The 26719-nt window shown below is 46.8% G+C and overlaps 3 protein-coding genes across 3 annotated transcripts; all 3 read left to right on the top strand.

Annotated features, from left to right (window-relative positions):
* Nucleotides 1-1097: 1097 nt before the first annotated feature.
* On the top strand, nucleotides 1098-7567 carry HOXA6 (homeobox A6; the record flags this gene model as incomplete). Its single annotated transcript, XM_080611211.1, has 3 exons — nucleotides 1098-1290; nucleotides 5686-5943; nucleotides 7308-7567. The coding sequence occupies 3 exons, from the start codon at nucleotides 1098-1100 to the stop codon at nucleotides 7565-7567; spliced, it is 711 nt and encodes a 236-aa protein (XP_080467337.1).
* A 2061-nt stretch (nucleotides 7568-9628) lies between these two features.
* HOXA5 (homeobox A5) lies at nucleotides 9629-11440 on the top strand (the record flags this gene model as incomplete). The annotated part of the gene is made up of 2 exons (XM_080611804.1): nucleotides 9629-10193; nucleotides 11190-11440. The coding sequence occupies 2 exons, from the start codon at nucleotides 9629-9631 to the stop codon at nucleotides 11438-11440; spliced, it is 816 nt and encodes a 271-aa protein (XP_080467930.1).
* Nucleotides 11441-23360: 11920 nt separating this feature from the next.
* Nucleotides 23361-24799, top strand: HOXA4 (homeobox A4; the record flags this gene model as incomplete). The annotated part of the gene is made up of 2 exons (XM_080639681.1): nucleotides 23361-23955; nucleotides 24471-24799. The coding sequence occupies exons 1-2, from the start codon at nucleotides 23376-23378 to the stop codon at nucleotides 24797-24799; spliced, it is 909 nt and encodes a 302-aa protein (XP_080495807.1). The 5' UTR covers nucleotides 23361-23375.
* Between the last annotated feature and the right edge of the window lie 1920 nt (nucleotides 24800-26719).

Genomic DNA, 26719 nt, shown 5'->3' with positions numbered 1-26719 from the left:
GAAAATAAATATGCTTGTTGACAATGAATTGTGTTTCTTTATTAGTGACACAGTTCGAAGGAAGCGTCAAAAAATAATTTACATTGACAAATACAGAAATTAGATCATATAAATATTATTTTCCGTAATCAGAATGGAAAAAAATCCAAGGTGATGGATTGATAGGAATCAGTCAATTTCTCTATCTCATCTTCGTTATTTTTTTCCCCTAGTGCTGTTGATTAATAAAGCGAAAAGCCTGCTTTATGGGAGGGTTTCCTTCCACCGTTTTCCCGTCCTCTCGCAGTCCTAACGCTAGTCCAGGCGCCCAGCGAGCGAGCCGAAATCGCACGCAGTGAAATAATATTTAGTAATAAGCAGAAAGTGCGGTGAGAAACTTCCAAGTGTAAATGATCTGGTCGGGTACGTTTGTGGGATGTGCGGGGTATGCAGGCGGCTTTCGAGGGCAGCAGGGGGGCATTAAAAAGGAGGGGAAATCCCCCCGCTTTAGAAAATGTTTAATGTTTGCCAGGTAACACGTAATGTCAAGGAGATCTGAAATTTTCAATCTTTATAATAATAATAATAAAATAAATAAATTAAAAAGCTTATCCGAAAAGTCCCTTTATTCGCCCGGGTAAATACAGGTAGAACCAGAGCATCATTTGCGCAGAAGTTTCCCTTTTCTACCACACTCTGTTCCTGCTCAACCTACTAATTGCAAATTTAATAAAATTAGTACAAACTCCAGGTCTTTTAAAAAACTCTAGGGCTGCCTCTGTGGTAAGATGGCGCCTCTCTAAGACCTGCCTCTTCTTAGTGATGAGGAAAAGGCCATAAATCCGTTGTTGTTTATGAAAATTTACAACTTTGCAATACAACTTTATGAGTTGTTCGGTTTTTCCATTGGTCGTTGTCGGTCATGTGGATGGTAACCGTGAACATGAACTTTTTTATAATTTCCCTTGCGAGAATAGAGCCGCATTCTTTTGCTGAGCTCTGTCCTGCTTCGGATCTCTCTGGCTTTCAATCCCCATTTCATTTGTTCTTTGTAAGGCAATAGTGAACAAAGTGTGCGGAGGTTCGGCATAAGCAGCCGCCTAGAACACAGATCCGGGATGGCAATTTCCAGTTCCCCCGCTGGAAGGTGTGGCATATTGGATTCAAAGCACTGGCGTGGCAGATTTTCAACTTGCAACCTGGCTAATTTCCTGCTTCTTCTGGCACCAAAAGGAGGGCGATTCGTCTCCTGTGCAGCCAAAGCGACAGCTGTCAAAGTCGCAGGGGCTCCTGTGAGCCAGAACCTAAAAGGTGAGAAATGTATATGACACTACCGTAAGCAGGGAAACATAGTTTAATACGTTTAAATATTAGACATGTGCAATTAAAGCAAGTGGAAATGTTAGCGGCCAAAAATAGACGTGGCTGCAACTCGGTTGATTTGACTTAACCAATGCATGCAAAATTATGCCAAAATAAAATGTCTACTTTCTATTATTTAGCGAGGAAGCCGTGGATTTTTTTTTTTTTTTTTTTTAAACGAAGTTTATTTCTGGTTCCATTTGCCAGGGAGCTCTGTGGCATACGGGTTATTTTCTAATAATTTAGCTTTACAGCATCAATCCGAGGGGATTTTTTTTTTCCCCAGCGTGAGGGAAAAAAAAAAATTACCCCCCCCAACATTAATTTATGTTTTCATTATTTCGCAGCATTAACTTAAAGTTCATTTGCGACGGCTGAAATTTAGATGTAATTTATGTTTTAGTATTTCAGAAAAAAAACCCGTAAGTCAGTATAATGTCTCCTGGCTTCCCCGGCATGTCCACGCGAAAGGTTATTTCTAGATGGGGGAAACAGCGCGGAATGTGTCTTTGATTTTCTTTATCAGATCCAGCGCTGCCTGCAAAACCCCCGTGCCCCTCCGTGGGTTCGTGGGAACGGCGTTCCTGGCACTTTCCGCCTTGGGTTGCTTGCTCGCCTCGGCTGCGCAGAAAGGATAAAGCGATCCGAGCGGCCGGAGACGGAGCTTTTGCCCTTTCCCCCCACCCCCCCTTTTTCTCCTTGTTGTGACTGCTACCGTGCGGCGCTGGGGCGGGGGAAGCGGCGGCTAGTGGGTCGGTGCCCCACCGTGTATGCCGGCGAGGGTGAGAGGGCCCCGGGAACGGCGCCCCGGACACCCTCCCAGTCATTCCTCTCCGCCGCTCCCGCCTCCCCACGGCGAACGAGAGGCTCAGAGGGCTTTAAGTGTTAGCCTCGGCTGTGGTTGTGCTGCCGGGCTGAAAGCATTACATTTGCATTGCATTGCGGTATCCGCCGGACTGGAGCTGCAGTGAGCGCCGGATTATTTATTGCGAGGCAGCGGGTGCTCAGTGCTGCCACGGCGTGGCGGAACGGCGGAGGAGGGAGCAGAGCCGAGCGGCCCCCGCGGGCCCTGCGAAGAGCAGAGCTGCTCGGGGGAAACCCAAAGAGAACACCCCCAAAAAACCAAACAAACAAAAAAAAATAACACTAATCAAAATAATTAAATCATTCCGGCCAACCGTCTTTTACGCCAGCATCACAACTAACCCCCGGGCAAGATATTCTGGCAGGACCGGCTCTGCCCCCTCCCCTCCCCTTCCCTTCCTTTCCTTTCCCTTCCACTTCTCTTCTACCGCGGTGTGTGTCAACTGTAAAATATCACCGGGGGAAGCTGGGGAGGAGCCGCCCGCCTTCCCTACCGGCCAGGCTCCCGGTACCCCGCCAGTCTAAACAACGGTTCGGCTTGCCCAAACTGTTTGGATTAGGAGGTATTAGGTAAAGGTTGGTTGTGGTGACGCTGCCAAGCATGAGAAGGATTTGTAAGTGGGTTTATATACAAGGAGAAGGAGGCTTTGAAGCTTAAGAGGGTAACTGGCCCCGCACCTGTATCCGAGGGTGGCTGGGGCAGAGGGCCCGGTTTCGGCGGGAGGAGAATTGTGAGGTGATCGGAGGAGGAGGTGCTGGGGGAGCGGGGCATTCTGCAAACAAATAAAAGGCGGATAAAATCGGCGGATATCGCCAAGTGTGACTTTGTTGCGGTGGCAAAAATGCAGCGGCTGACTTTCTGCTTTCCAGAGTGGGGAAACGGTGAAGGGAAACTGCTGTGAAATGTGTCCGGGCAGGGCATTTCCCCCGGCAGATCTGGGGGGTCACAGATTATTGTATTTAGAGGTTTTCTGGGGGTAGGGGGAGGAGCAGAGAGGACGCTTGAATGTGACTGAAGCGGAGATTGCAATGCAGATTGTTTAGCTGTCACAGTAACTACTCGAACACGACCCAGCAAGGCAAACGTGCACATTTCAGTCCTTTCCATATTATGGGATCAAAGAAGAAATGTTTTCGCTGCCTGCGGTCGGGCTTGTGACTGTTTGGTTTGAGCACGAACAATAACTTGAAAAAGACGAGAGAAACAAAAAGAGAGGGAAAAAAGAAACCGGTCTGTAACCGATTCTATAGCATGCAAATATAAGTAAGCCTGGCTCGATTTTTTAATTTTGGTCTCTGTGTGATGGATTAAAAGACTCCATCTGGTCACAACTTTTAAAAAGTGAGGCAGTGGGTTTCGCTTGCCCCCATTATTTCATGGTGCGTTTTCGTTCTGACCTGCGTTGGTGAAAATCTGCTCTTTTAAAATCCCCTTTGTATTTAGCATGCTGTGTGCTTGTCTGATGATGTTGTTTCCTTTTTGTAACTATCCGCGCTGAGTAAAAAAAAGAACTTTTTCTGGAGAAGGCTGACTTTCAGGAAATACGCGTTTCCGAAATGACCTCCCAAAGCAAGCAGCTAGTGAGCTGTAATTCTACCAGGTGTGTTTATGGACTAGCCGGGATGAAGAGGTTAAGGAAGTTGGAAAAAAAGGGGAAAAAAATTGAGGCAATCAACATCTGAATGTGAAAGTCCAGCTGGGACTGTGAACAATACAAACTATTGTGGAGCAATGTTTTAACTCACTACTGTTTTATAGGTATCGTAATCTGCCCCCGGAAATGAGGCAAATAACCTCACAACAACAACAAAACTCTCTTTTGAAAGTTACTTTAGGAAACGGGGCTCCTACGAATGTCACTTTCCGTCAGAGTGCCTTTAAAATAAGGCTATTCAATCTGTTGCAATGGGCACAGATTATGAGTAAACACAGCTTGGAATGAGCAACCTCATTTTATCTGCAGGAACTGCAGGGTTATGGCTGAATTCAAAGCGCCTCAGCGAATTTAATTAGCACTGTTACTGTCCCTGCCCTGGGCCAAGAATTTTATTTCCACTGTGGGGTAACTGCCATTGAAAATTGGAGGTGGAAATGTTTGTTTCATGTAGATGTTTGTTTTGGTGGTTTTCCTCTTCTTAAAGACACACATCCGCGTTTAATCAAATTATTCGGAGCAACAACGAAACCGATTGGCTTTTGCTGACTCATTAGAGGGGCTGTATTAATTAGGAATAATCCTACTGGTTCATTTTCGAATTTGAATATTTGATTCCCTCGGCTCGACTCTGGCGGGGGGAAACTCGGGGAGCGGAGACACGTGGAACTTTGGCTGGGCTGCTCAGGGGGCGCCGGGAGCCTGCCCAGCCCTTGCCGGGGCCTTCCAGGGCACCTGGTGCAAACCAAAAATCTCATTCTCCAGAACCCCACAGTTTCCTACCACAGCCGAAACCTCCGCGTTAATTATGAGGGTGCTAATTAAGATATGAGACCTCTTCCACGCAGGACACGTTAGTTTCTCTCACAAAAGCTAGGTTCGGCACTGAGGTAGGCTCCGAAGGGAAGCCTCAGCGGAATAAGTACAATGAAATAAATTTAAAAATCGGCTAAAACCTCTGGGATGCGGTTGTGGAATAGCGGTGGGAAAATGGAGAGATGCCGGCCTTTTTCTCCACCCCATCCCGCGCTGCGTTGCGCGGCGCTGCTCTCCCCCTTTCACATGCTCCCTCCGCTCAAAACTTTCCCTCCGCAGCATCCACCGCTGCCTCCTTCCTTCGCCTCCCTCCTTCGCGTCCCCCTTCCTCCATCGGAGGGCCGGAGCTGTTCATCCGCCATCCCCACAGGACTACGCGGCTCCCTCCCTTAAAAGTTGGCGGGCGAGTAGCCCCCCTCCACACACCTTCTGCCCCCCCGTGGGGGAGGGTCGCCCCCGTCCGCCGCTGTCACATTGCCTGGAAATATTACTATTATTACTGTCATTGTTATTATTATTATTATTACGATGGGGCTCCCTCACGCCGGTGGGGCGGTGCCGCCCGGGGGCGCGGCTGTCCCCGCGGCTCTGCGCGGGGCGGCGCGGTGGGGCCGGGGCTGCCGGTAAGTTGGCGGCGCGGTGGCGGCGGCCCCGGGGGAGCGGGCGCCGCGTGCGCTCTCATTGGCCGCCCCGCCGTCAGCTGCTCCTATTTTCTGCTGTCGCTTTTGGCGCTCGGCCATCCAGAAACAAACCACTTCGATGACTCCTAATAGTTATCGCCAGATGTACTAATACACAACAAATCACGGTCCGGGCGAGGGGGAAGAGCAAATGAGTTCCTATTTCGTGAATCCCACTTTCCCGGGGAGCCTGCCCGGGGGCCAGGACTCCTTCCTCGGACAGATCCCCCTTTACCCGGCTGGCTATGATGCTCTCAGGCATTTTCCGGCTTCATATGGGGCAAGCAGCCTGCAGGACAAGACTTACACCTCACCTTGTTTCTACCAACAGTCCAACACCGTCATTGCTTGCAATCGGGCTTCCTATGAGTACGGAGCCTCTTGTTTTTATTCGGACAAGGAGATTAGTAGCGCTTCTCCCTCCAGCAGTGACAAACAGAGGGGGCCCGGGAACTATCTGCACTTTCCTCCCGATCAACAGTACAAATCCAGCAGCGTCCAAGCCAAAATTGTAAATGACGAAGGCACCGACCGGAAGTACACGAGCCCTGTTTACCCCTGGATGCAGCGGATGAACTCCTGCGCTGGTAAGGCACTCAGATGCAATGGGGGGGGGGGGGGAGGAAGGAAAAGTTTCTTTCCCCAAGATTGTTTGGTTTGGTTCTTAGACAAAGTACAGGTTGCTGGAGAGAAACGGGTCCTGCAAGGCACTGTGCAACAGGAAACCTTCGCAGGTTATTTTAGACCCGGCACGCTGGCACCCTGGGGTGGGTGGCCGAGAACCCAGCTTGTGGGTTCACTGGTGGAAGTTACAGGGGAATCCTTGGGAAGTAGGCAAAAATAATAAAAAAAAATAAAAAATAAATAAAGAAATAAAAAAATAGAAAAACCAGGAGCAAAGCAGTTTTACCAGTTTCCTAAAGCCACCTCACAGCCCCTGCTCCGCTTCTTCACTGTGTCAGAGAACGATGCAGGGAATATGCCCTCTGTTCTGAGGATCCAATGCATTTGTGGCACATTCCTCCTCGTCCCCCTCCCCCAGCTCATTAGCCTGTAAGTATTGGAGATTGAGAGCACGTTTCTGGGGCCGTGGGCTCACTTCCATGGCATTGCATTTCTGATTTTCTCTGACTTAGGAGTGAACTTCACGTAACTGAACTATTCTGACCAGGAGTGGTGCTTGGGGGAAGGGGAGGAGGGGGTTATGCATTGAGGTGGCACTTATTTTTAAGAATCCCATAGTAAGACTTTTACTTTCAGTGTCTGTTAATGGCTTCCGTCCTCCAGAGTTTATGTTTGCTGGACTGTGGGTTGCATTTCTTTTTTGGAGAGTTACACTTTTTTTGCAAGACCATTCTGATGCTGTTTCGCATTCAAGGGCAATAAATTCCGGAGCAAATGGCAGAGGCTCTTCTATGATCTTTAGCTGATGTCTATAATTATATTTAAATCACATCCTCTCTGTAGTCACAGCCATGGCAATAGAGCGTGTTTGTGTAAACACACCCGCATATGCGTGCATACGCTCACGCACACACACATGCGTGCAGCTCCCCGGATCGCACACGTGTGTTTGTAGATGTGTGTGTGTGTGCATAGGCTCGCAACACGCAGAGGATACACAGTGCTCAGCAATTCATACGGGTGCTACCTACTGCACTTTCCCTAGGTCCACCTTAAAGCCTCTTTGTACCTCAGTTATCCCACCACTCTAAACACGCTGCACATCCGCATTTACAGCTGGTCAGGCAGGAGAAAATGAAAAGAGGGACAAAAAGAGAAAGAAAGGGAGAAAAGCCTCCAGGAAACCACAGCAATTCTCACCTCCCACCCCCACCCCTACCCCTCTGTGATTGTGCCTGCAAAAGGAGGCAGAATATACTAATCGCTCTTTTTGGTCTGAAATCACTGGGCCCTGTCCAATGCGATCGTTTTGTCTTTACTTCTACAGGTACAGTATATGGAACTCATGGGAGACGAGGGAGGCAAACTTACACCAGATACCAAACGCTAGAGTTAGAGAAGGAATTTCATTTTAACAGATACTTAACCCGAAGACGACGTATTGAGATTGCAAACGCTCTCTGCCTTACTGAACGCCAGATTAAAATATGGTTTCAAAACAGGCGGATGAAATGGAAAAAGGAAAACAAATTCATAAATTCCACACAGCCCAGCAGCGAAGAAACAGAGGAAAAGTCAGGGGAGTAGAACCACGTTTAATAAACGCTACCAGGCCTTTCCGTAGTGCTTACTATTCCTATTATATACCTTGTGTTCCTTCTGCTAGTAAAATCCTATAGGTTTGTCACAGTCTATTAATTCCTCAAAGGCTTGGTTAAAAGATGTACATTTACAATCATCTGTGACTTTCTTTAATATATGTGGAAGTCCTAGCTTTCGAGCTACAGGCATGTATGTATATAACCACCTTCCCAAAGCGTAGATGGCATTGCTTAAAGTCTTATAGAAATGGCCCAGATTTTTAAATGTTTGAGGTGAGCATCTGCGTGTGGGTGAGTGTCCCTGGTGTACCTGTATGAGAAGAGATCAATGAGGGATATTTTTTTTTTAAATTAACTATATTCATATTGTAGAAATACGAGAGATTTTAGAAAATGTTGGGTTTCTGTTTTTGCTAAGTCCCGCTACGTCGGGCCATCTCATTATGCTGTGTTTGGGAGCTTATGGTCTGCAGGGGAGGAAAAAAAGTTTTACGCATGTGCAAGATATTTAAAAAGCAAAAAGGAAAGGAAAAATCCTTTTAAAAAATGTTCTATAAACCCCTGGGTATAATCTTGCAGTTAAAGCGAAGATGAATTGCAGAGAGATTTATTTTAAATGCCGCTAAACTGCCTAATATGCACTACTGGTGTTAAAGTAAAAACTCGGCGTTAAACTTCAGGGGAAGCGAGGGAAGAGGTTTCGAGGCGGGCAAATTTCTGTGGTTCCCGTTGAGCTACACTGAGGTTTCGGTGAGCTTAGTTATACACTGAAGGGGCTTTGAATAATGGACTACATTTCTTGTGGCTTCGGGGGCTTGGGTCGATATTTTTTTATTTTATTTTCTTTATTTTTAATTAAAAGAAAAGTGTCTATCATTAAGGCGGTGATCTTCTTCCCCGCTTGTGTGGTATCCTAATTCGCATTCACATTTCTTAGCACTGGAAACAAAAAATAAATAGATACTGTAGAGTAAAGTAGCTGCCATAAAAGGCTTTCACTTCGAGTTCTGTACAAGTAAAATGAGCGCAGCGAAAATATTGATTAATATATATGTTATATCTAAAGTATGTTGTGTGTGCGTGAGTGTGCGTGTGAAGCTGTGTACAAATACACTTGTACATGCACCGAGGCTCTTTTGTTTGGAAGGCAGCGCGATTTAGGCTACAGCACTAAACATTTTAAAATCCAAATCTGGAAAACACTAATGCAAAATGGCTACCGTCTCATTTAGAGGTTTGGTTGGTTTTGTTGGGTGTTGTTTTTTTCCCGAGAGGTGGAAAAACAGCGGCGGCCGTAAAGCTGCCTGGAATTTGACCCCTAGTAGGAAAAACGCTGCACGATATTTGTCTTTCATAGGTACCTGCCATTTCGCATCGGCAGAACGCGGGTGCCTCTCGAATCTGCCGGCACGGGAAAAAGGGGGGAGAAAATTAAACTAAGATATATATGTAGAGAGAGAAGGGACATAAGCGTGGCCAACACCCGAGGATGGATCACGCAGAATTTGTAAACTGGTGTAAATAAGCCTCGCAAGGCGGCGAAGGCACGCACAAAGCGGAGCTCTCCCTGCACGCCGAGCTCTCCGCTGGCCGCGGCGGGGGAGCCGGCCCTGCCGGCTCAGCTGCCCCTCCGCCGCTGCCGGCTGCAGCATGCCCCGCTCCGCGCCGCCGTCGGGGGCCATCACCCCGGGCCGACCCTGCGGAGCCGCCGCCATCCCCCTCGCCGCCAGCGGGTGGCGCTGGAGGCCGGCGGACGGGCGGGCGGTGGCGGCGGCGGCGCGCAGCGGAGGCGCGCACGAGACTGCCCGCGCCCTCCCAGCTCCCCCACCAGTGCACGAGTTTACCTCTAGAGGTCATCAGGCAGGATTTACGACTGGACAACAAAAGCACGTGATGTGGAGCCGTACCCCATATTTGGGTGCCTACGTAGGAGGGAACCAAGTACATGTCCCAGTCATTTCCATAATTCATCATAAATTGTGCAAGGGTGCTATAGACGCACAAAACGACCAAGAGCCACAAATCAAGCACACATATCAAAAAACAAATGAGCTCTTATTTTGTAAACTCATTTTGCGGTCGCTATCCAAATGGCCCGGACTACCCGTTACATAATTATGGAGATCACAGCTCGGTGAGCGAGCAATACAGGGACTCCGGCAGCATGCACTCCGGCAGGTACGGATACGGCTACAATGGCATGGACCTCAGCGTCGGGCGCTCTGCTTCCACCCACTTTGGTGCCAGTGAGAGACCCCGCAGTTACCCGGCCAACACCACCTCTGCCTCGACAGAGCCCAGGTACAACCAGCCCGCGACGGCTTCCCACTCGCCTCCCCCCGACCCTCTGCCCTGTACCGCCGTGGCCGGTTCGCCTGTCACCAGCGAGAGTCACCACGGGGTGAAAAACTCCCTCGCCAACTCCACCAGCACTTCGTCCAATTCCAGCAGCAACACGCACATCAGCAGGGACGGGGTTGGCACCTCGTCCGGGACTGAGGAAGACACTCCAGCAAGCAGCGAGCAGGCAAGTGCCCCGACCGACCAAAGCACAGCCCAGCCTTCACAGCCCCAGATCTACCCCTGGATGCGAAAACTGCACATAAGTCATGGTAAAGCAAATACCCTGTTCTTTCTTTATTTATCAGGAGAAAAGGGAGTATTTAATGTAAACCGGGTGGCTGTGCCGAGCAAGGTCGGGGAGAGGGGAGAGGAGAGCGTGAGAGCGGGCAGCCTCCGCGCACAGCACAGCTCTGCTCTCAGGGAAGCAGGCTCCTTTCTCCGGGGGAGCCGTGTCCCCCCCTCAAAAACACGAAAAGAAATATAAAGAACCCGCTCGGCCCCAGTAACCGAGCCCGGCTGGCTCCCAGCGCCGGCCCCGGCGGGCAGCGGGAGAGCAGCAAGCACCTTCCCGAAGGGGCTCGGGAGCAGAGGCTGCTCCCGGCTCTCCTCTGGAAGGGGGCTCCTCCAGTGGGAACGGCGCGGCTGACCCCATTTATTTTGCCGAGCCATATTAAAAAGAGAATAGGAGAGGGCGAGGAGGGCAGTTTTCACTGCTGGGAAGTCGTAGGGAGGGGGAGGAGGGGCGAGTAGCCCCAAACTCCGGGGAGAGGGCTCGAGGGAGTGGGGAAGCGGAGCAACTTTCCGCCCGGGGTACTTGCCCTGCCCTGGGTGCTGGGGAAGCAGCCGGGGGCTAGGAGCCTCCCAGAGCCTTCCCCAGCTCAGCCGTGGGAAAGGGCTGCACGCTTCAGCTTTGCTCTCCCAGCCCTGAACACACAGCTAGCAGCAGAAGCATCCTCCAAAATAGCTTATCTGCGGAAGGCGGGAGGGGTAGGGTGTTATCCTTCCAAAAATTACCTCAAAAATTCAATTAAAAAATAAAAATCGAAAGCCAAATCCAAGCGAAAACTTACCGAAACCACCAAATCCCCCTCCCCCAAGCCTTTCCTAAAAGGGGCTGGAGGAGGAAACTTGTTGAGCATTTATCCAAACCAGAAACAAAACCAAGCAGGACTGAGAATAACGGTCCTGGATGCTGGTAGCTGCAGTAAGTCACGAAAGATCCGAGTGGCTGCTGAGAATCTAAATTATGTACTTTTCTCTTCCAGACAACATAGGGGGACCAGAAGGGAAAAGGGCTCGGACTGCTTACACCCGCTATCAAACGTTGGAGCTGGAAAAGGAGTTTCACTTCAATAGATACCTGACCCGCAGAAGAAGGATTGAAATAGCACATGCTCTTTGCCTCTCAGAGAGACAAATAAAGATCTGGTTCCAAAACAGGAGAATGAAATGGAAAAAGGATAATAAGCTGAAAAGTATGAGCATGGCAGCTGCAGGAGGGGCATTCCGTCCCTGAGCGTTTGATCAATTAAAAGTACTGAGCAGTATTAGCTGACCCTGCGTCTCATGTCAGTACTAAGTTGACTTTCTAAAACTTCCTTGTGTTACTTCTGTGAAGAAACCCTGTTCTTGTCGCCCTTATTCATCTTTTAATCATGAGCCTGTTTATTACCATTCTCTCGCGTGTATAAGTAGATCTGCTTTTATCGTACATTTCTTTGTCTTGAATGGCTTTGTCTTGAAAAAATAATAGATGTTTTAACTTATTTATAAGAAGCGAGCTGTGTTACTTGAAGTAACTGTTAAAGCAAAACTAAACTAAACAAAAAAAGACAAAAAAAAGGAAGAAAAAAAAAGAAAAAAAAAGGAGAGAGAGAAAGAAACCCTCCCCCGGTTTAGTACAAATGTTATGTGTTGCACTCAACCTGCTTAACTGTGCATGTGTGGTCAAGTGTTAATGTCTGTATAGCTCCAAGCTGTTAAAAATATTTTTATTCAAACTACCTATATAATTCCTGTGTAATTAATGCTGTTGTAGAGGTGAAATGATGAAATCAACTGAACTTGTCCTACGTGTAGTGAATAGTGAATCTGTGACGAAAACTGTGATTCCAAGCAGTATGTCCTTGCTGTGCCTTTGTATATGACTCTTTGCACGAACTCTTAGAAGTGGCTCTTATTAAGTGCAGCTTCTGTGATGTATGTTTTTTGTGAACAAAGTTACAAATATAGTCAAAGTCTGGCTGTTTGAGCAAACTGTGATCAGCTTTTTTTTATTATTATTATTATTATTTGTTTTTAAAAAAAAACCTGACTGGAAATCAACAAAAAAATAAACTTTCTATTGTAAAGTTTTTGTGACCTGGTTTGTGCAAAGCAAGAAGTTGTGCTTCCTGATTTGCCCCTGAAAAAAAAACCAACTAACTCGTGCAGAGTTTGTAATATTATTTTACCTGGCTCTTGCTGCACGTTGCAAATGGTAGGTGCTGCTATTGTCCGCTACCACTATTTTTAATTGAAAGTTTGACCACAAGTACCTCCTTACTGGTTTCTCGCTAGATGGAAAGCTGCATCGCAGGACCACAATCAACACCCTTTGTGGGTGAATCAACTGTTAGATGTTTGTTGATGGTTAAGAAAAAAAAAGAGAACACCCAACCCATGTGCTTTGTTAAAACGCGCTGCTAACTCCAAGACGTGTTTGCATCGCTCTAGATTTTCTCCTGTGGTTTCATTAAGTATATTTGCAGGACAGACACCTCCGAGCCCTCTGCGTCTATTAGTAACCCTCACTAGCCACATTCCCACTTTTCGCCCTTTAAAGATTTTTGGTTTTCTTCGCTACAATTAGTTTGCTATAAACGTAATGTTACTTACCCCATCAGAGCTTGAATGGTTAACTCTTCTGAGCTTCTAAGAGCAACTAAAGATTTGCACATTTACTGACTGGTTACATTGATGCCTTCCCTTAAAAGTTATAAAACAGTAAACTTTATAAGCCCCAGTTCCGGCTATATGACATTTGGGTGCCAAATGAATAGGGTTTTGTCTATGAATTAGATCGTAAAATCATCCATAGCACAGACAGATAGGCTCACTGGCTATAAAAAGTCACGTGGTGCCATTAAAGTAAGTTTTATGGTTTTGGGGAGTTGACATCCAACATTATATACCACATAACATATAATCTCACTGACGCTGGACTTCATTTGACTCTTTTGCAGGCTACGTGTGCCTCCTGGCCATTCAAATTGTCAGGTTTAGGGACAGAAGTATCCAAACCACAAGTTCTCAATACTGTATGAAAAATGGCTCCTTGCAAGTCAAAGGTAAGTTTTGTGCACAAGTTCCTTGAAGTTTATTTGGACAGTGGGGATGCCGAGGCTCCCACTCGCTCTCGCTGCCTCTTGCCTCTCTCTTTTTTTCTCGTTCTCTTTACCTTTCCCTTTCCTTTTCTCTCCGCCTGGAGCTTTTCAGGACGGTCCCACTGAGCCGGAGAGGCAGGATCAACCACTAAAGATCCAGGTTGCGATGCAATTCCTCCCCCTCCCCCCCCCCCCCTTCACTCGCAGCAGCTAGCTCTCTATTTTAACGATCAAATCAAAGTAAACCACAATAAGCGACTTTGGCAGAGATGGATTTTGGGGCCTAACTTTAATCACTTTGACTACCGCAGAAGATAATTACTTCCTTTCCTCCAATAGACTCTCCAACTTTGGAGAGGTTTTGTTTAGCAAGGAGTAGTTACTGCAGGCGATTAAAAAAAAGGGGGAAACAAAATAGATAAGGTTTGATATTATCTGGGCAGTGTCTTATGTAGGCGTGATAGAGTTGGAGGCATGCTGATACGTTAATAATCTTTGGTTTGGCAAAATATGTTGCACATCAGAGCTAGTATTAAGATGGCACAGACTGTACTGGGGTGCTTAAGACTCTTGTTTTCTGCGCTGGATTGTGCAGAAGGCTGTAGCTATGTATATTTGTCCATCTGTGAGCATATAGTGTGTTTCGGGGTTGTGCATTTATAACGTTGCTATAACTTTTCCCAGTTCTTATACGTAATTGCATAAGTATAAATATATTTAAATTATGCTCGTGTGTGCATGCATGTACAAATCAATGTGTGCACCTGTGTAAAGCCATGCACATGCATATGTGTGTCTAATATCAGTGTATTTATGTATACAAAGGGTGTGTACGTGTGTATACATATATATGTTCCTGTGACTTTTTTCTTTTTTCTTTTTTTAAAGCGAACCAATTGACTGTAACTTGTAGCATTAATACAAGAGACTACAGGTCATTAGAGTGCTGCAAATTATGAAATACGGGCTTGCTTTATTGAAGATTGTAAATATTCCCCTTGCTCTGCTTTCTCCCTCTCTCCCTTATATTGCTGGCTGCCATTGTGGGGTAGGCCCCAGCTGCGTGTTTACTTCAACATTCTTTTTATTTAAGTGGACTGTTCTCACTAGAGTGTGATTACTCAGCAATAAACTTTATGGCCGGATTTTACTTTAGTCTTTGAATTTCCAGGACTTGAATGAAAGGGTGAAAGGAACTCTGTCTTTCTTTGGGTAGCATTAAGGCCTGATCCTTACCCTCAGAGCTGTTACTTAGCTGAGTGATCTCAGGGGGCACAAGACTGACTAGTTAGGGAAGAGGCTTGAGCACTGCTTCCAAAAAAATATGTTTGTATATACGTATCTCATATATCTATCTTCAAGCCAGCTGTGAGTATTGTTTTCTATGCTCAGGTTTGAAGTAGCAGGGATTCAGCAGATCGCATTGTTTTCCTTCATGTGACATAAAGTCGGGTTTGCAAAAGAACAGGGTGGTTTGGGGAGAGCTGGAAGATAGGCTTTGTTTTATTTTGCTAGTGGTATCTCATTTGAATATATGTATCTGTATCTGTTACTTTGAGTGAAAAGGAGAGAAAGGTGCAACGGTACAAGCGGGTGAGGTTGTTGTGTACCTCTGCAAGGTCTGCACATTGCTGACTGAATTCTATTTTAAATTTATTTATTTGTCTTTAACGTTAAAGAAGCGGTTGTACAAACCATTGGCTTAGCTCAAATATCTCACAGTTTTACAAATATTTAGTATTTAGAGTCAACCTCCTGTGTCAGATAAATGGAGTCCGAAGCCTTTGTGTCTGTGTATCCTTCCTATCCACACTAAACAAACACATATGCATATACTTTATATTTTTTTTTAAATATGAAAGGCTTTAAAATTGCATATCCAAATGCACATTTGAAAATAATTTCCGTAATAAACAGCTGGAGATTTTATAGTACACTAGCTGTCACATTTCTGTCAATAAGAATACCAGAAAGTTACATATGATAGGCGTGCATCATTATATGCCATAAAATTTTATAGTTTTAAGTAAAGGCATGAAAACCCTTAAAAGTTTGGGCTTTATTGATATACAAGTCCTTTTCCAAGGAATATCATTTGCTTGTAAACGGGAATGATATTAGACACAAACCATTCGCGATTACTCAATGTTCAACAATGCTGCGTTATTTGAGTGATCCGGTGAATATACAAACATACATTCACACCCTTTCGACTACTATTTTAGGCACCTGGATATCACTGCAGATAGTAATTTTTCATTGTCTAGGGCGAAAAGGTTTGCTACTAGGGATTTTCACATTTTTGAATGTGACTTCTGGACCACATTCCACATAAAGGAGTGTACAGAGATTCGCTAAGTACTGAAAAGAAAAACCAACCAAACCCACAAGCATATAAACCAGCCTGTACTGCAAAACTGTCTCACGACAAAAGAAAGTTAGCTAGAAATGACAATTTCTCCATATCTCTGGCCCTGCCCTCTCCCGAGCAGCACGGTTGAAGCCATTCAAATCCAGAAATGCAGTCAGATTTTTCTAATCCCCTTTAAATCTGAAATTCAAGCGAACCCAGCCTGCTGAACTTTACCAAAATATTCCCAGGTCCGAATTGTTTTCCGAGGGAAACATATAACAGAGAATAACCGCTGGGAATGAGAAGAGAGGTTTTATCTGCACACATTATTTTTCTGCTCTGTTAGGGGGATTAATGCAGGCGAGTTTGTTTTACTTTAGGCATGGCAAGTGGTGTTATGCAATTTGAAATATAGTTTACTTAATCCTTTGAAAGAAATACTTGAGTGCAGTGTGTCATGTCTAAGAGTAAGGACAATTAAAGATTAGGCAATTCCCTTAATTTGTGTAACTAGTGACTTCGCAAGACGTAACTTTCTCTAAAGGAGAAGTACAACAACCCGGTGGAAAGTCATCCGTAAATTACAGCTCTGCAGCCTTGTCTAAACCGTGCAAACGCCCTAATTGCAGAACATTATGGGGAAATTATTATTCTGCCATTTCCTTACATTCAATAAGTGTGTATCTGTGGAAGGGTGACAATGAAGGGGTTTGCAATCTGCTCCATGGGAAATTGAATGGAACAGATCATGAGGGGCGGATCATGAGGTTTCGATTTCAAACCCTGGATACTGGGGCAGTGCCTTTTCCCTCCCCACAAATACAGATTCAATGCATTAAACGCAGACATATCTAAATCTCCTGACCAAGTCAAGACATCACTTTGCTTTCTTTGCTCTTTCTCTTTCCTGCCCTTAAAATCTTACGGATTTGCTGCTAGCCAGAGCACAAAACCACATCTCCCACAGCCGCCTGGTCATGTTTAAAAACATTATTCCTTTCGAATTAAAGCATCCTCACGAATATCTCTCTAGAAGGCAAATACACTTGGACCATCATAGTCACATGTTCCTGTGGCTACACGCACAAACAATATCAAATCTAACATAAAGAACGTGTAAAATTTGCAAGGATAAGGAATCGCATAAGGAATCTTTTCTATATCCCCTCCCCAAAAAAATGTCTTTTCAATAATAATATTTGCTATGAAGGTTATTGGGTAATTATTGCAATTTTGTGGAACAGTCCTTGCTTGAGGTGAAGTCTGTCTCTGGATAACAAATGGCAGCCCGTGCAGTTCACTGCCAGGTTAAGTAAATGCAGAAAAGATAAATCTGCACACCCTAGGAATCACCAGCAGAGCTCGCTTTAGACCAAGTTCACAGTCAACTCGTTTGCCTAGACAAGGCTTCGCAAACAATTAGAGTTGTTTCTTTATGTTTAAATCAAGGACAAATGACTAAGACCCTCGCAGCAGAGAGCTGCAGCTTTTCCCCCAACGCTCGTCGCTACATTTCTTCCAACCTCACGCCCAGAACTTACCCAGCATTTCACCTGCAATTGTAACCATATAGCGCCTTTGAGTAAGAGGCTTCCCTCCAACGCTGCCGAAAGGCTGCTGTGCAATCTAACAGCACTTTACAAAGCTGCGAGATTAAAGAAAATGAAAGAAAAAAAGGCAATAATTAAAAATGAAAAAAGTATCCGATTTCTCAACAGCAAGAAGGAAAAAGAAAAAAAATAAAAAAGCCCTTAGAAAGCTGGGGGAAAGGGGAGAACTATTGAAACAAACAGTGCGAGTCTCTTACTCCTAAAAGAAGCTGCATAGCTTTTGTATATCTTTGTGGTTAAGGGCGTTACAACTGCAGGTCAAAAAGTTGAGGGTCAAAAGTTTACGTTTTGCACCACTCTTAGTCATTCGCCCAGACAGAGTTTGATGTCAATGTTATAGCCGAGATCTTGACTATCAGCACAAAAGATAAAATAGCTTTGAGTTACGTGTGTATCACAGTATGGACTTCAGGTGAACCCTGCTGGCTGAATGACCTCAATTACCGAGGAAAGGATAGAAAATTCCTCTTTTCAAGAGTAATACGCGTTGGTTTTCATCTTGAATTATCGGCCACATTTGTGTCCGAATATCTCGGGTTCAGCCGTAGCAGGTAAACACGCGTGTTATCCCCACGGCATCCGCTGGTGTTGCCTCCTCCGAGAGCCAGGTAGCAAACTGTTTCACCCTTGTTTATTCTATAATAACCTGCTTTAAGAGGTTTAATGTTGAGCCTTTTTACTTTGCAAAATGGCAGGAAGATAAGATAGGAGCGAAGCTATTAACGCCTGTATCGATCCTAGCCTCGTCTTTGTCTTTGCTCTCATTTCTGTAGTGACCACTAAACTGTACTTAAACAGGACATGCCGGAGATAATACAGGTTATATGTTTGGTCCGAAGGAGCTCGTTTAAAATGCGGGACGGTGGGGCCGTGTTGTGCTACCGATGGAAAATATTGCGGGGAATCTGGCGCTGTGCTCCTCCTTGATTAGGAGGATTCTCACAGCTTTCGGGAATTACCCGAGGCAGCAGTTCCCAGCGAAATGGGGAGCGGGGAGGGGTTTTTTTCCTATCCCTCCGTTCCCTTGGCTTCCCTCCCCCAAAAGAAGAAGTTCTGTGGCAGTCCTTTGCGCAAAGATTTATTCCCACATAGCTGGGATTTTTTGTTCCCGCTGCCGCCTTGGTGTTGGAGCTTTAGCTCCTGCGTTAGGCGACTCTGGAGGGAGAACTGGCCAATATTGAACAGGGAATTTCATTCTGAGGGAAATCACTGCAAACCAGCTTCAGCCTGAAATGGTGAGGACGAGGGCTTGATGGTGGAGAGAAAGGATATTTCCAGATATTCCTAAACCGATATGAAAGTTGTGGAGGAGTGGCGAGAGGAAGCCTGGAAAGAGCTCACCTCACCTCCATCCATGTATTTGCTGCCTTTCCACACCAAAGGCAGGAGGCTACACCGGCCTCTGTGCAGCTGTTATGCGACAATCCTTTACGGGAGACACAGCTGGATCGTGGTAGGCGAGTGCTATTCCTTGAGAAGAAATATGCGAGATTAGCCAAAGCGATTATTGAAGATTTTACCTAAAGTACCTGCTGAAGCCTGAGAAGTAGATAGTGCAAGTGTTTGCTCGGCGTGTAGACCGTGTTCACAAGTTGCTGCTGTTGCTCACTTGTAGTGAGCCCTAGCATTGCACGTTTGGACAGCCTGCCCTCGCTGGAGATAATGTATAACCTTTCACATCCAGAGTATTTATTTGGTGTAAGAGCGAAGCTTGATAACAAGCTAAAAGGCGTAGCCAAATATCTATTTGGTTAGAGAATAGCAGGCGGATTGTTTCCAAGAATAGCAATGCATCTTTGATATACCCACAATGAAAGCAGTTACTATAACCGGCTTACTTATGAGTAGGTGATCGAAATCCGTTCACTTCCTCACCAAAACAATTAGTGTCTCTAACTCCATATTTTCTATCTGTTTTAGAATGAATATATCAATGAGAGTATTTTCAAAGAAGCTGAATCTGCGATTTCAATAAATCGCAGTTTCTTTCTTCTGAATTGTCGTTTAAATTATTCCCTAAAAAAAATAATATATATATATATGTATATAAAGCAACAAACTGGAGCAGAACAGTTAGTAACTTGACACGAATTCTTTCTGTTCTTTCACTCTCTGCATCGGCACACTGCTCTCTGGCGTGGAAGGTCTGCTCAAAAGACCATTCATTTCAAATCGGGGCACAAATCACATTTTACGTGTTTATTTAACTGCGCCAGGACAGACCGAGCTAAATCCCGCCAACCACCCCCCATTGTTACAAGGAGCCTCGATACCGGGGAAGCCACCGTTTTTGCCAAATGCTGAACTTGGGACAAAACTGCCAGCATTGCCCCAGCAGCGACCGTAGGAAAGAAGCAGGAGCAGCCTCGGGGGCTGTATCATTCCGAGGAACAAAGGAGGGAATACAGTCGATACATTCCATAACGTTTACATTTTCCCGCGATTTTTTCTTAATTTTCCCTTAGAAGTAATGACCTGGGCAAAGCACCCCGCTATCTAAAAGACACTGTTACAGACCTTTTAGAAAAACTAAGTCCAAGGCCGAGGTGAACTTCAGGTCACCGCGTCTAACAAATATGAAAATGTCGCCTGGTGAAGGGCACGCCTTGTTATTTAACAAAGACTGTCAATGTGTAAGATTAATAAGAAACAAAATGCACACGGTGTCACTTTTCGGTCACTTTGAAACTTGGGACAGCCTCGCATTCAAGACGGGAAAGCTGGGGCTAAATATATTCAAAATGGTTCAAATCAAATTCAAACCAGACTGCTAGTGTGATTCTCCCTCCTCCTACCGCTCTCGGTAGAGGATGCCTGGACCCGGCGAAAGGTTGACTTGAATTGCTATTATTATTTTTATTACTATTGCTGTTCTTGCTGTTATTATTTTCTCTTTCGGAGTAATTACGTTTTAGCAGCGCCTGTGAAGGGTAGCAGGAGTGCTTGCTTGTTTCACAAGAAAAAGGGGGATTCCCTTTCCCCCCGCCCCTTTGGGTATGTATGAGGTTGCCTTTGACTGTCCCTCTCAACTTAATTCTGGGGGGGTCCCAATCTATTCCTCGGCCAGCGTCGTTTGGGAAACTCTCCATCCCTTATTAACTGATTAAAGTCTCCTTTGCCAGTGAAATTGAGCCCCTAGTCCTTCTGGGGAAAAAAAAAAAAAAAAGAAAAAGAAAAAAAGTGAGCGGGCCTATTTTTCCTCTTCTTTTCTTTCTTTGTGAGCTTAGGATGATGCTACAAGTTTGTTAAAGGGAAGTACCGGGGGAAAAAAGAGGGTTTCTGAGATTGTTTATTACAGCCATAAATCTTGCAGTAAAATGTCGAAATGGCCGTGTGCAAGATAACACTTGGTGGTCTTGGCTGGGTTCTTGTTTATGATAACAAAACCACAAAGACATGGAACAGGCCTTTTGGAGGTCCTGTCTCAGCACATCTTCGCAGGCTAACAGAACCACAAGAAAATAACAGGACTTCATCTGAGCAGCTCAGGTCACCTTGCAGATTTACAGTCGTATGGAAAATTGCATCCTTCTCTCTGTAACCGAGTGCCAGAGCCCCACGGTAGAAAGAGGGACAGTGAAGCAAGTATACTTTGAGATCTAATCATGGTAAATAATACGAAACAGAGCCCGGTCAGCTCGGCCAATATACCGCTGAGATTACAAACCAAGACACCACTTTTCGTTGTGTTTTACCGTGGCGTGGGAGCACGGCAGCTTGCTGGGGTGCTCTGACCATGGTGTCTCAGGGCTTGTGCCCAGGATATTTTTAGGATAACCCAGTGTAATTCATCTGGTGCTGGCCGGCAGGTATTTGTATGTATGTGTCTGTATGTGTGCATGCATGTCTTCATGCCGGGATAATGCTCTCTGCTCGTGGTGGGCTTTGGCAGTCTTTGATTTTTTACAATCATGTGGATGAGAGCTTTATTCTTTTACAACATGGGTTGCTGTTGGTTTTGTAGGGGTTTTGTTGTTTTGGGGTTGGTGGTTTTTTTTTTTCACCGTCTTTTTCTTTTTTTTTTTTTTATATATATATTGATAAATAAAACAATCTCCCCTTTCCTGCCAAATGTGTGCTGTTGAACAGTTATGGCTGTCTCTATGTGCATGTGTGTAACCGCATTTCCTCTCCATGCAGAGTAAATAGAGAAACTTATCTATTACCCCAGTAAAAGAGTTCCGTAGATGTGCTGTTTGAAATGAGTAAGTAAATGTGTTTTAACTCTCTTTACAAATTAGACGTTCGATAGGAGGAGGAAATGAGTGATTGTTTAGATAAGTACCCCTGTATACCCAAGTGCTGGAAATGTTCTAACATATTACAAGCCGCCTGCAATGTGCTTGCCTCTGTGTGTGTGTGTTTGTGTGTAAATAAAATATAAATCGATACGATGTGTGCCTTGTTAGATAGAATATATATTCAAATAGAATTTTATTGCATATATCCATTATCTATAAAACTGCAAAAGACAATAATCTGAATTTAAACCAGGCTAACTGTTAATGTAATATCTTTAGGAGGGCAAGATCTAAACCGTATCGTACTTATGCTTGATATATTAGATGTATTTTACCATACCAGCAGATGAGATTACCCACTCAGCAATTATATTCTCAAAGGGTGCGGTAAATATTTCTGTATGTTTAGATGCTTTCCTGAAAAGGACAGGGAGAAAAATTCCGAAAAGTTCGCTTCTAACGCCGTACGTACCAGACTAACTGATGTGCAATATGTATTTTTTCCCCTTACAATAAGAGCGTAATTAATTTAACCATCAAATTTCAATTACCTAAGGTCAAGGCAGTTGCCTCTTTCCCCTGTGAGCTGCAAATATCGTTAACAATCTCAGTTTTAGCCACGCAGAAGTGCCCCATTGCCCTCTCCCCTCCACGCCAAGGTTTAGAGGTTCCTTCTGAGAAGGCGCTAGCTATTTCTCTTGGAATACAGAATTGAGAAATAAGGCCAGGACAAGGCATACCAAACCGACGGAATTAAAATCGTAGTTTGAAAACCGCTCCTCCACCGGGAGGGATGCTCGCAGGGAGCCCTGCCATCGCCGCTAGGAAGTACTTGATGCCGTCGTGTCCGCGTTCCCCTCTCTCCCTCCCTTCCCCCTCTCTTCCCAGATATTTTCAGCCTCGCTACGTCCCTCACATCCCGCAACTCATGCAAGGACTCTCTTCTGCCTCCCCGCCACCTTCGTACGAACTTTTGCATCTATTCCTCCAGTTAGCACAGCTTCGAGGGTGCTAAGATTTGGCCCCATCGCTCCTGGCCGAATGGCTGCTGTCCAGCGGCGGCGGGGCGCTGAGAGCAGACCCAGCAGCGCTGCCGCTGGCCCGTGCCCGGCAGCCGCTGCCGCCCTCTGCCTGCGCGCAGCCCCGACTCCAGGCGTTTGGAGCCGGGTTCGTTTAAAAGGATTGTGCAACGCCTTGTGCAATGCCTGCCTCCCTCTGGACCGCGCAGCTTGGCTGCGCTAAGCTTCCTCGCCCCACTTCCTACTCTCTCCCGCGGGGGAAGAGAGTAACAAAAAAGTGCCGGGACGGGGAGAGGGGAGAAAGACTGTCAGAGCTGGATGAGTTTTATTTCGCTTGACACCGCCACTGCCGGTCGCGGCCCGAGCCGGAGCAGGGGATGCTGGTGAGGAGCGGCCACTGGCGCCCGGCAGCCCCCGGCGGGGCGCTCCCTTGCCGGGCAGCCGCCGCACGGGGAGGAGGTGCAGCATTGGCCCCCACGGTGAGTCCGCGGGCTCGCAGCTGCCCCGCGGCAGTTCGCCCTTCTTCCATTTCCTGATCCGGGGTCCGCGGCCCCGCGCGGTAATTGGCGCTGGCGGTCAGGTGGTGGTGGGGTGGCGGGGGGTGAGGGGGGAGTGTGAGTGCGTTTGGGTGTTGTGTGTGTTGTAGACGCTCCAGGGGTGGGAAGAGAGGAAGGGAGGGGAGTGCGACTGGGAACGGAGGGAGGGGGGAGCTGGAGGCCCAAACTTTGGTAGCGGCGAGCACTTGACAGCAGCGGGAGGGGGAGAGGGAGGGAGGGGAGAAAGGGGGGGAAGGGGAGGGGCCTCGCCGAGCCCAGAAAAACGACAACGCGAGAAAAATTAGTATTTTTGCACTTCACAAATTAATGACCATGAGTTCGTTTTTGATAAACTCCAACTACATCGAGCCCAAATTCCCTCCCTGCGAGGAGTACACGCAGCACAGCGGCAGCGCCGGCAGCTCCGCCAGCTACCACCCGCACCACCCGCACCCGCACGCCCCGCCGCAGCAGCCGCCGCACCTGCACGCCGCGCACCCGGGCCCGGCGCTGCCCGAGTACTTCCCGCGGCCGCGCAGGGAACCCGGCTACCAGGCTCCTGCAGCGCCGCCGGGGCCGGCGGGGCCGCCTCCCGAGGCGCTCTACCCGGCGCAGGGACCCTCCTACCCCCAGGCGCCCTACAGCTACAGCAGCGCCGGCAGCGCCGCCCCGGGCCCCGAGCAGCCGCCCCCGGGCGCCTCGCCGCCGCCGCCCGCCAAAGGCCACCCTGGCCCGGCCCAGCCCCTGCTCCCAGGCCATGCCCTGCAGCGCCGCTGCGAAGCGGCCCCCGCCGCCGCGGCCGGCACCGGGCCCGGCTGCCCGCTGCTGCCCGACAAGAGCCTGCCCGGGCTGAAGGGAAAGGAGCCGGTGGTCTACCCCTGGATGAAGAAGATTCATGTGAGCACGGGTGAGTTGCTCTTGCCAGGGGGAGGTGGGGATGCAGAGGAGGGAAGGGGGGAGGGTGCTCCCGGGGCCGGGATGGGTCGTTGCGTGTGTGGCGCTTTTTTTTTCCCTCCTTCTCCCTCCGCGTTTCCTAATAATAAAAAAAAAAAAAAAAAAAAAGTGAGAAACCTTTTGTATCCGGGGTCCTTTATCAAAAGATTTACGAGACGCCAAACTGTTAGGGCAGTAATTATAGCCCCCATAAATTTAATTGCCCTGCAGTGGCTCTGGGCCATGTGTCTTTGAAGCTTTTCTTCTAACCCAAATGCCCGTCACCATTTTTTATTGCTCCTCGATTGTCCCCACTGTCGATAGGCTGCGAAACAATTTTTCTTGCCGTTTATGTATCTTACGTGAACCTGGTGTCAAGTTATTATATAATGATTATGTTCCATCGCTTTCCCCCCCTTCTCTCCTTTTCTTTCCCCTCCGCGTGTATGTGTATGTGTATGTGCGTGTGCCTGTGTGTGCACGTTTCAGTCAATCCCAATTACAACGGAGGGGAGCCCAAGAGGTCTCGCACTGCCTACACCAGACAGCAGGTCCTGGAGCTGGAGAAGGAGTTCCACTTCAACCGCTACCTGACCAGAAGGCGACGCATCGAGATCGCTCACACCCTCTGCCTCTCTGAGCGCCAGGTCAAGATCTGGTTCCAGAACAGGCGCATGAAGTGGAAGAAAGACCATAAACTGCCTAACACAAAGATGCGCTCCTCAAATCAGTCCACACTGAGCCAGCAGTCCAAAGCACAGACACAGGGCCACCCCCATCCGCTCGATGGGGCTACACCCAACGCAGCCGCGCTATAAATACGGGTTTTTTCCCTAATATATATGTATTTACCTATCTATTGGGGTTTTCCAGCTGCCCCGTGTTGGAGGCTGGCCGTTTGGACCAAATAACTGTATAAAACAAAACAGGAGCAGGAAAGGAAGACGAGACGTGCCCAAGAACGGGCACATGTTTAAACCAAAACCCGGACGATTGTCTACATTGTATATAGATAATGGTTCCATGCCCATCATTTTTTTCTATTTATGGAAACGCTCCCTTGCCCTCGGTGTAAGAAAGGGCTGGATGCTGTCACGGACGAATTCTCTGTACCTAAGGCGGACTCTTTTTCCTTTTTTTTTTTTTCTTCTTTTTTTTCTTTTTTTAAGAGAACACTTTACAAATAAAAGACGGTTAAAACAAAGCAAAGACCTCTTGAGACACTTGTGTGAGGCATTGACTCGAATAGCTCTGTTTTGTGGCGTGTTCGTGGGTTCCCGTGTGCGGGTGTGTGAGTGTGCACACACACTTATGCACACACCCCGACAGGGGAGAGAGAACGAACACGGCCGCGGAAGGTGAAGGACTTAGGGAAAATGTCCCCTTACGCTGTCGAAGGGAAATGTTTTATGTATCAAAGGTAACTTAACTGGGTTTAAGTGTAGCTCCCGCAGTAGCTGTGATCTTAGTTTTTCTCCACATTCCCTATCGCATTTATTTAAGGAAATATTGCTATAAAGGCTGTCGCTGTCTTCATATTTGGCACCGTCTAAATAGTTTTGGGTCCATGTACAATTTGTGGATTTTTGGTGTAATGTATAACAGTGCCAAATGCTGGTAATAAAGAATATTCTGTACAAAAGAATTAAACGCTTGAAACACAAGTCCACTCAGTGCTGTTTCATCCACCTTGTGCTTGTGTTGGCACCAGGAATGGAAAACAACGGTTTCACGCATTGTTTTGACCTGGATTCATCTTGTCGATAGGGTAATGGTGTCTTTAAATATGTCCTGACTCCTAATTGCCTGGCCGGGAGAAAGAGTGCTGCAGGACGAGGAAAAGTCTTGCTTCACTGTGTAGGTGAGTGATGCTCTCTTTAGCAGACTTGCGGCAGAATCAGCCCGGCTGTCCATCGCTGTCCTTGCGACATCTATTTTCAGGTGCCTTACAGAGAAACCCTGCTTCTACTGGGAGCCAGCAAACTCTCATGATGGGTTTTGCTGGAGAAGTCACACATGCTCCCAACGATAACACTTTAAATCTTTAGCCAGCCGTAATTTATTCGCTCATTTTCACCCGATTATGATTTCTCAACTGGCCAGCACTTTGGAAGGGGAAAACATGGGCGGTAACTTAGTTTCTCTAAGCTTTTCTGTTTCTGTTTCCTTCTTATTTTCTTTTAAAGACTATTTAAAAATGTGTCGAGAAAGCCTCGGCAGAAACATAAATTTGAGTACAACTCAGGAGGTTTATTTGACTGAAATGATTGAAACGGCTGTGGCAAAATGGGGTTCCAGTGGCTCCAGCTCAGGCTTCGCATCTTGCTGCTTCCAGGCAGCTAAGGAAGGCAGGCAAAGTGGAGCTGGTAATGGGGAGCCTTGCTCAGGGCTTCCTCAATGGAGAGTGGCACTGAATCGGGTAAGAAAACCAGCTTGGAAAAGAGCTCAAGTGCTAGTAAATCTTCTAGGGAAGGCCTGAAGGCCATGACTGACTTACACAAATGCATTCAAGAGAGGGATTTTTTGAATCAGTGCTTCTTTTCGGGTGAGTGAGGCTGCCAGGACCAGGTGCATCATCACCCTTGGGTGAGGTAGCACCAGGCCTCAAGGGTATTGCCAGTATCCCTGCCTGGCCATGGAAGAGGGGTCGTCCTGGAGGAAAACATAACATGCCACTGGCAAAGCACATTCAGCATCAAAGAGATGGCAGTTGTAAAATGCCTTCAGCAAACACTCCT

The sequence above is a fragment of the Psittacula echo genome, assembly GCF_963264785.1.
Source record: "Psittacula echo genome assembly, chromosome: 2".
In the NCBI taxonomy this organism is placed as follows: Eukaryota; Metazoa; Chordata; class Aves; order Psittaciformes; family Psittacidae; genus Psittacula; species Psittacula echo.
This window is presented reverse-complemented; position numbering and strand designations above follow the sequence as displayed.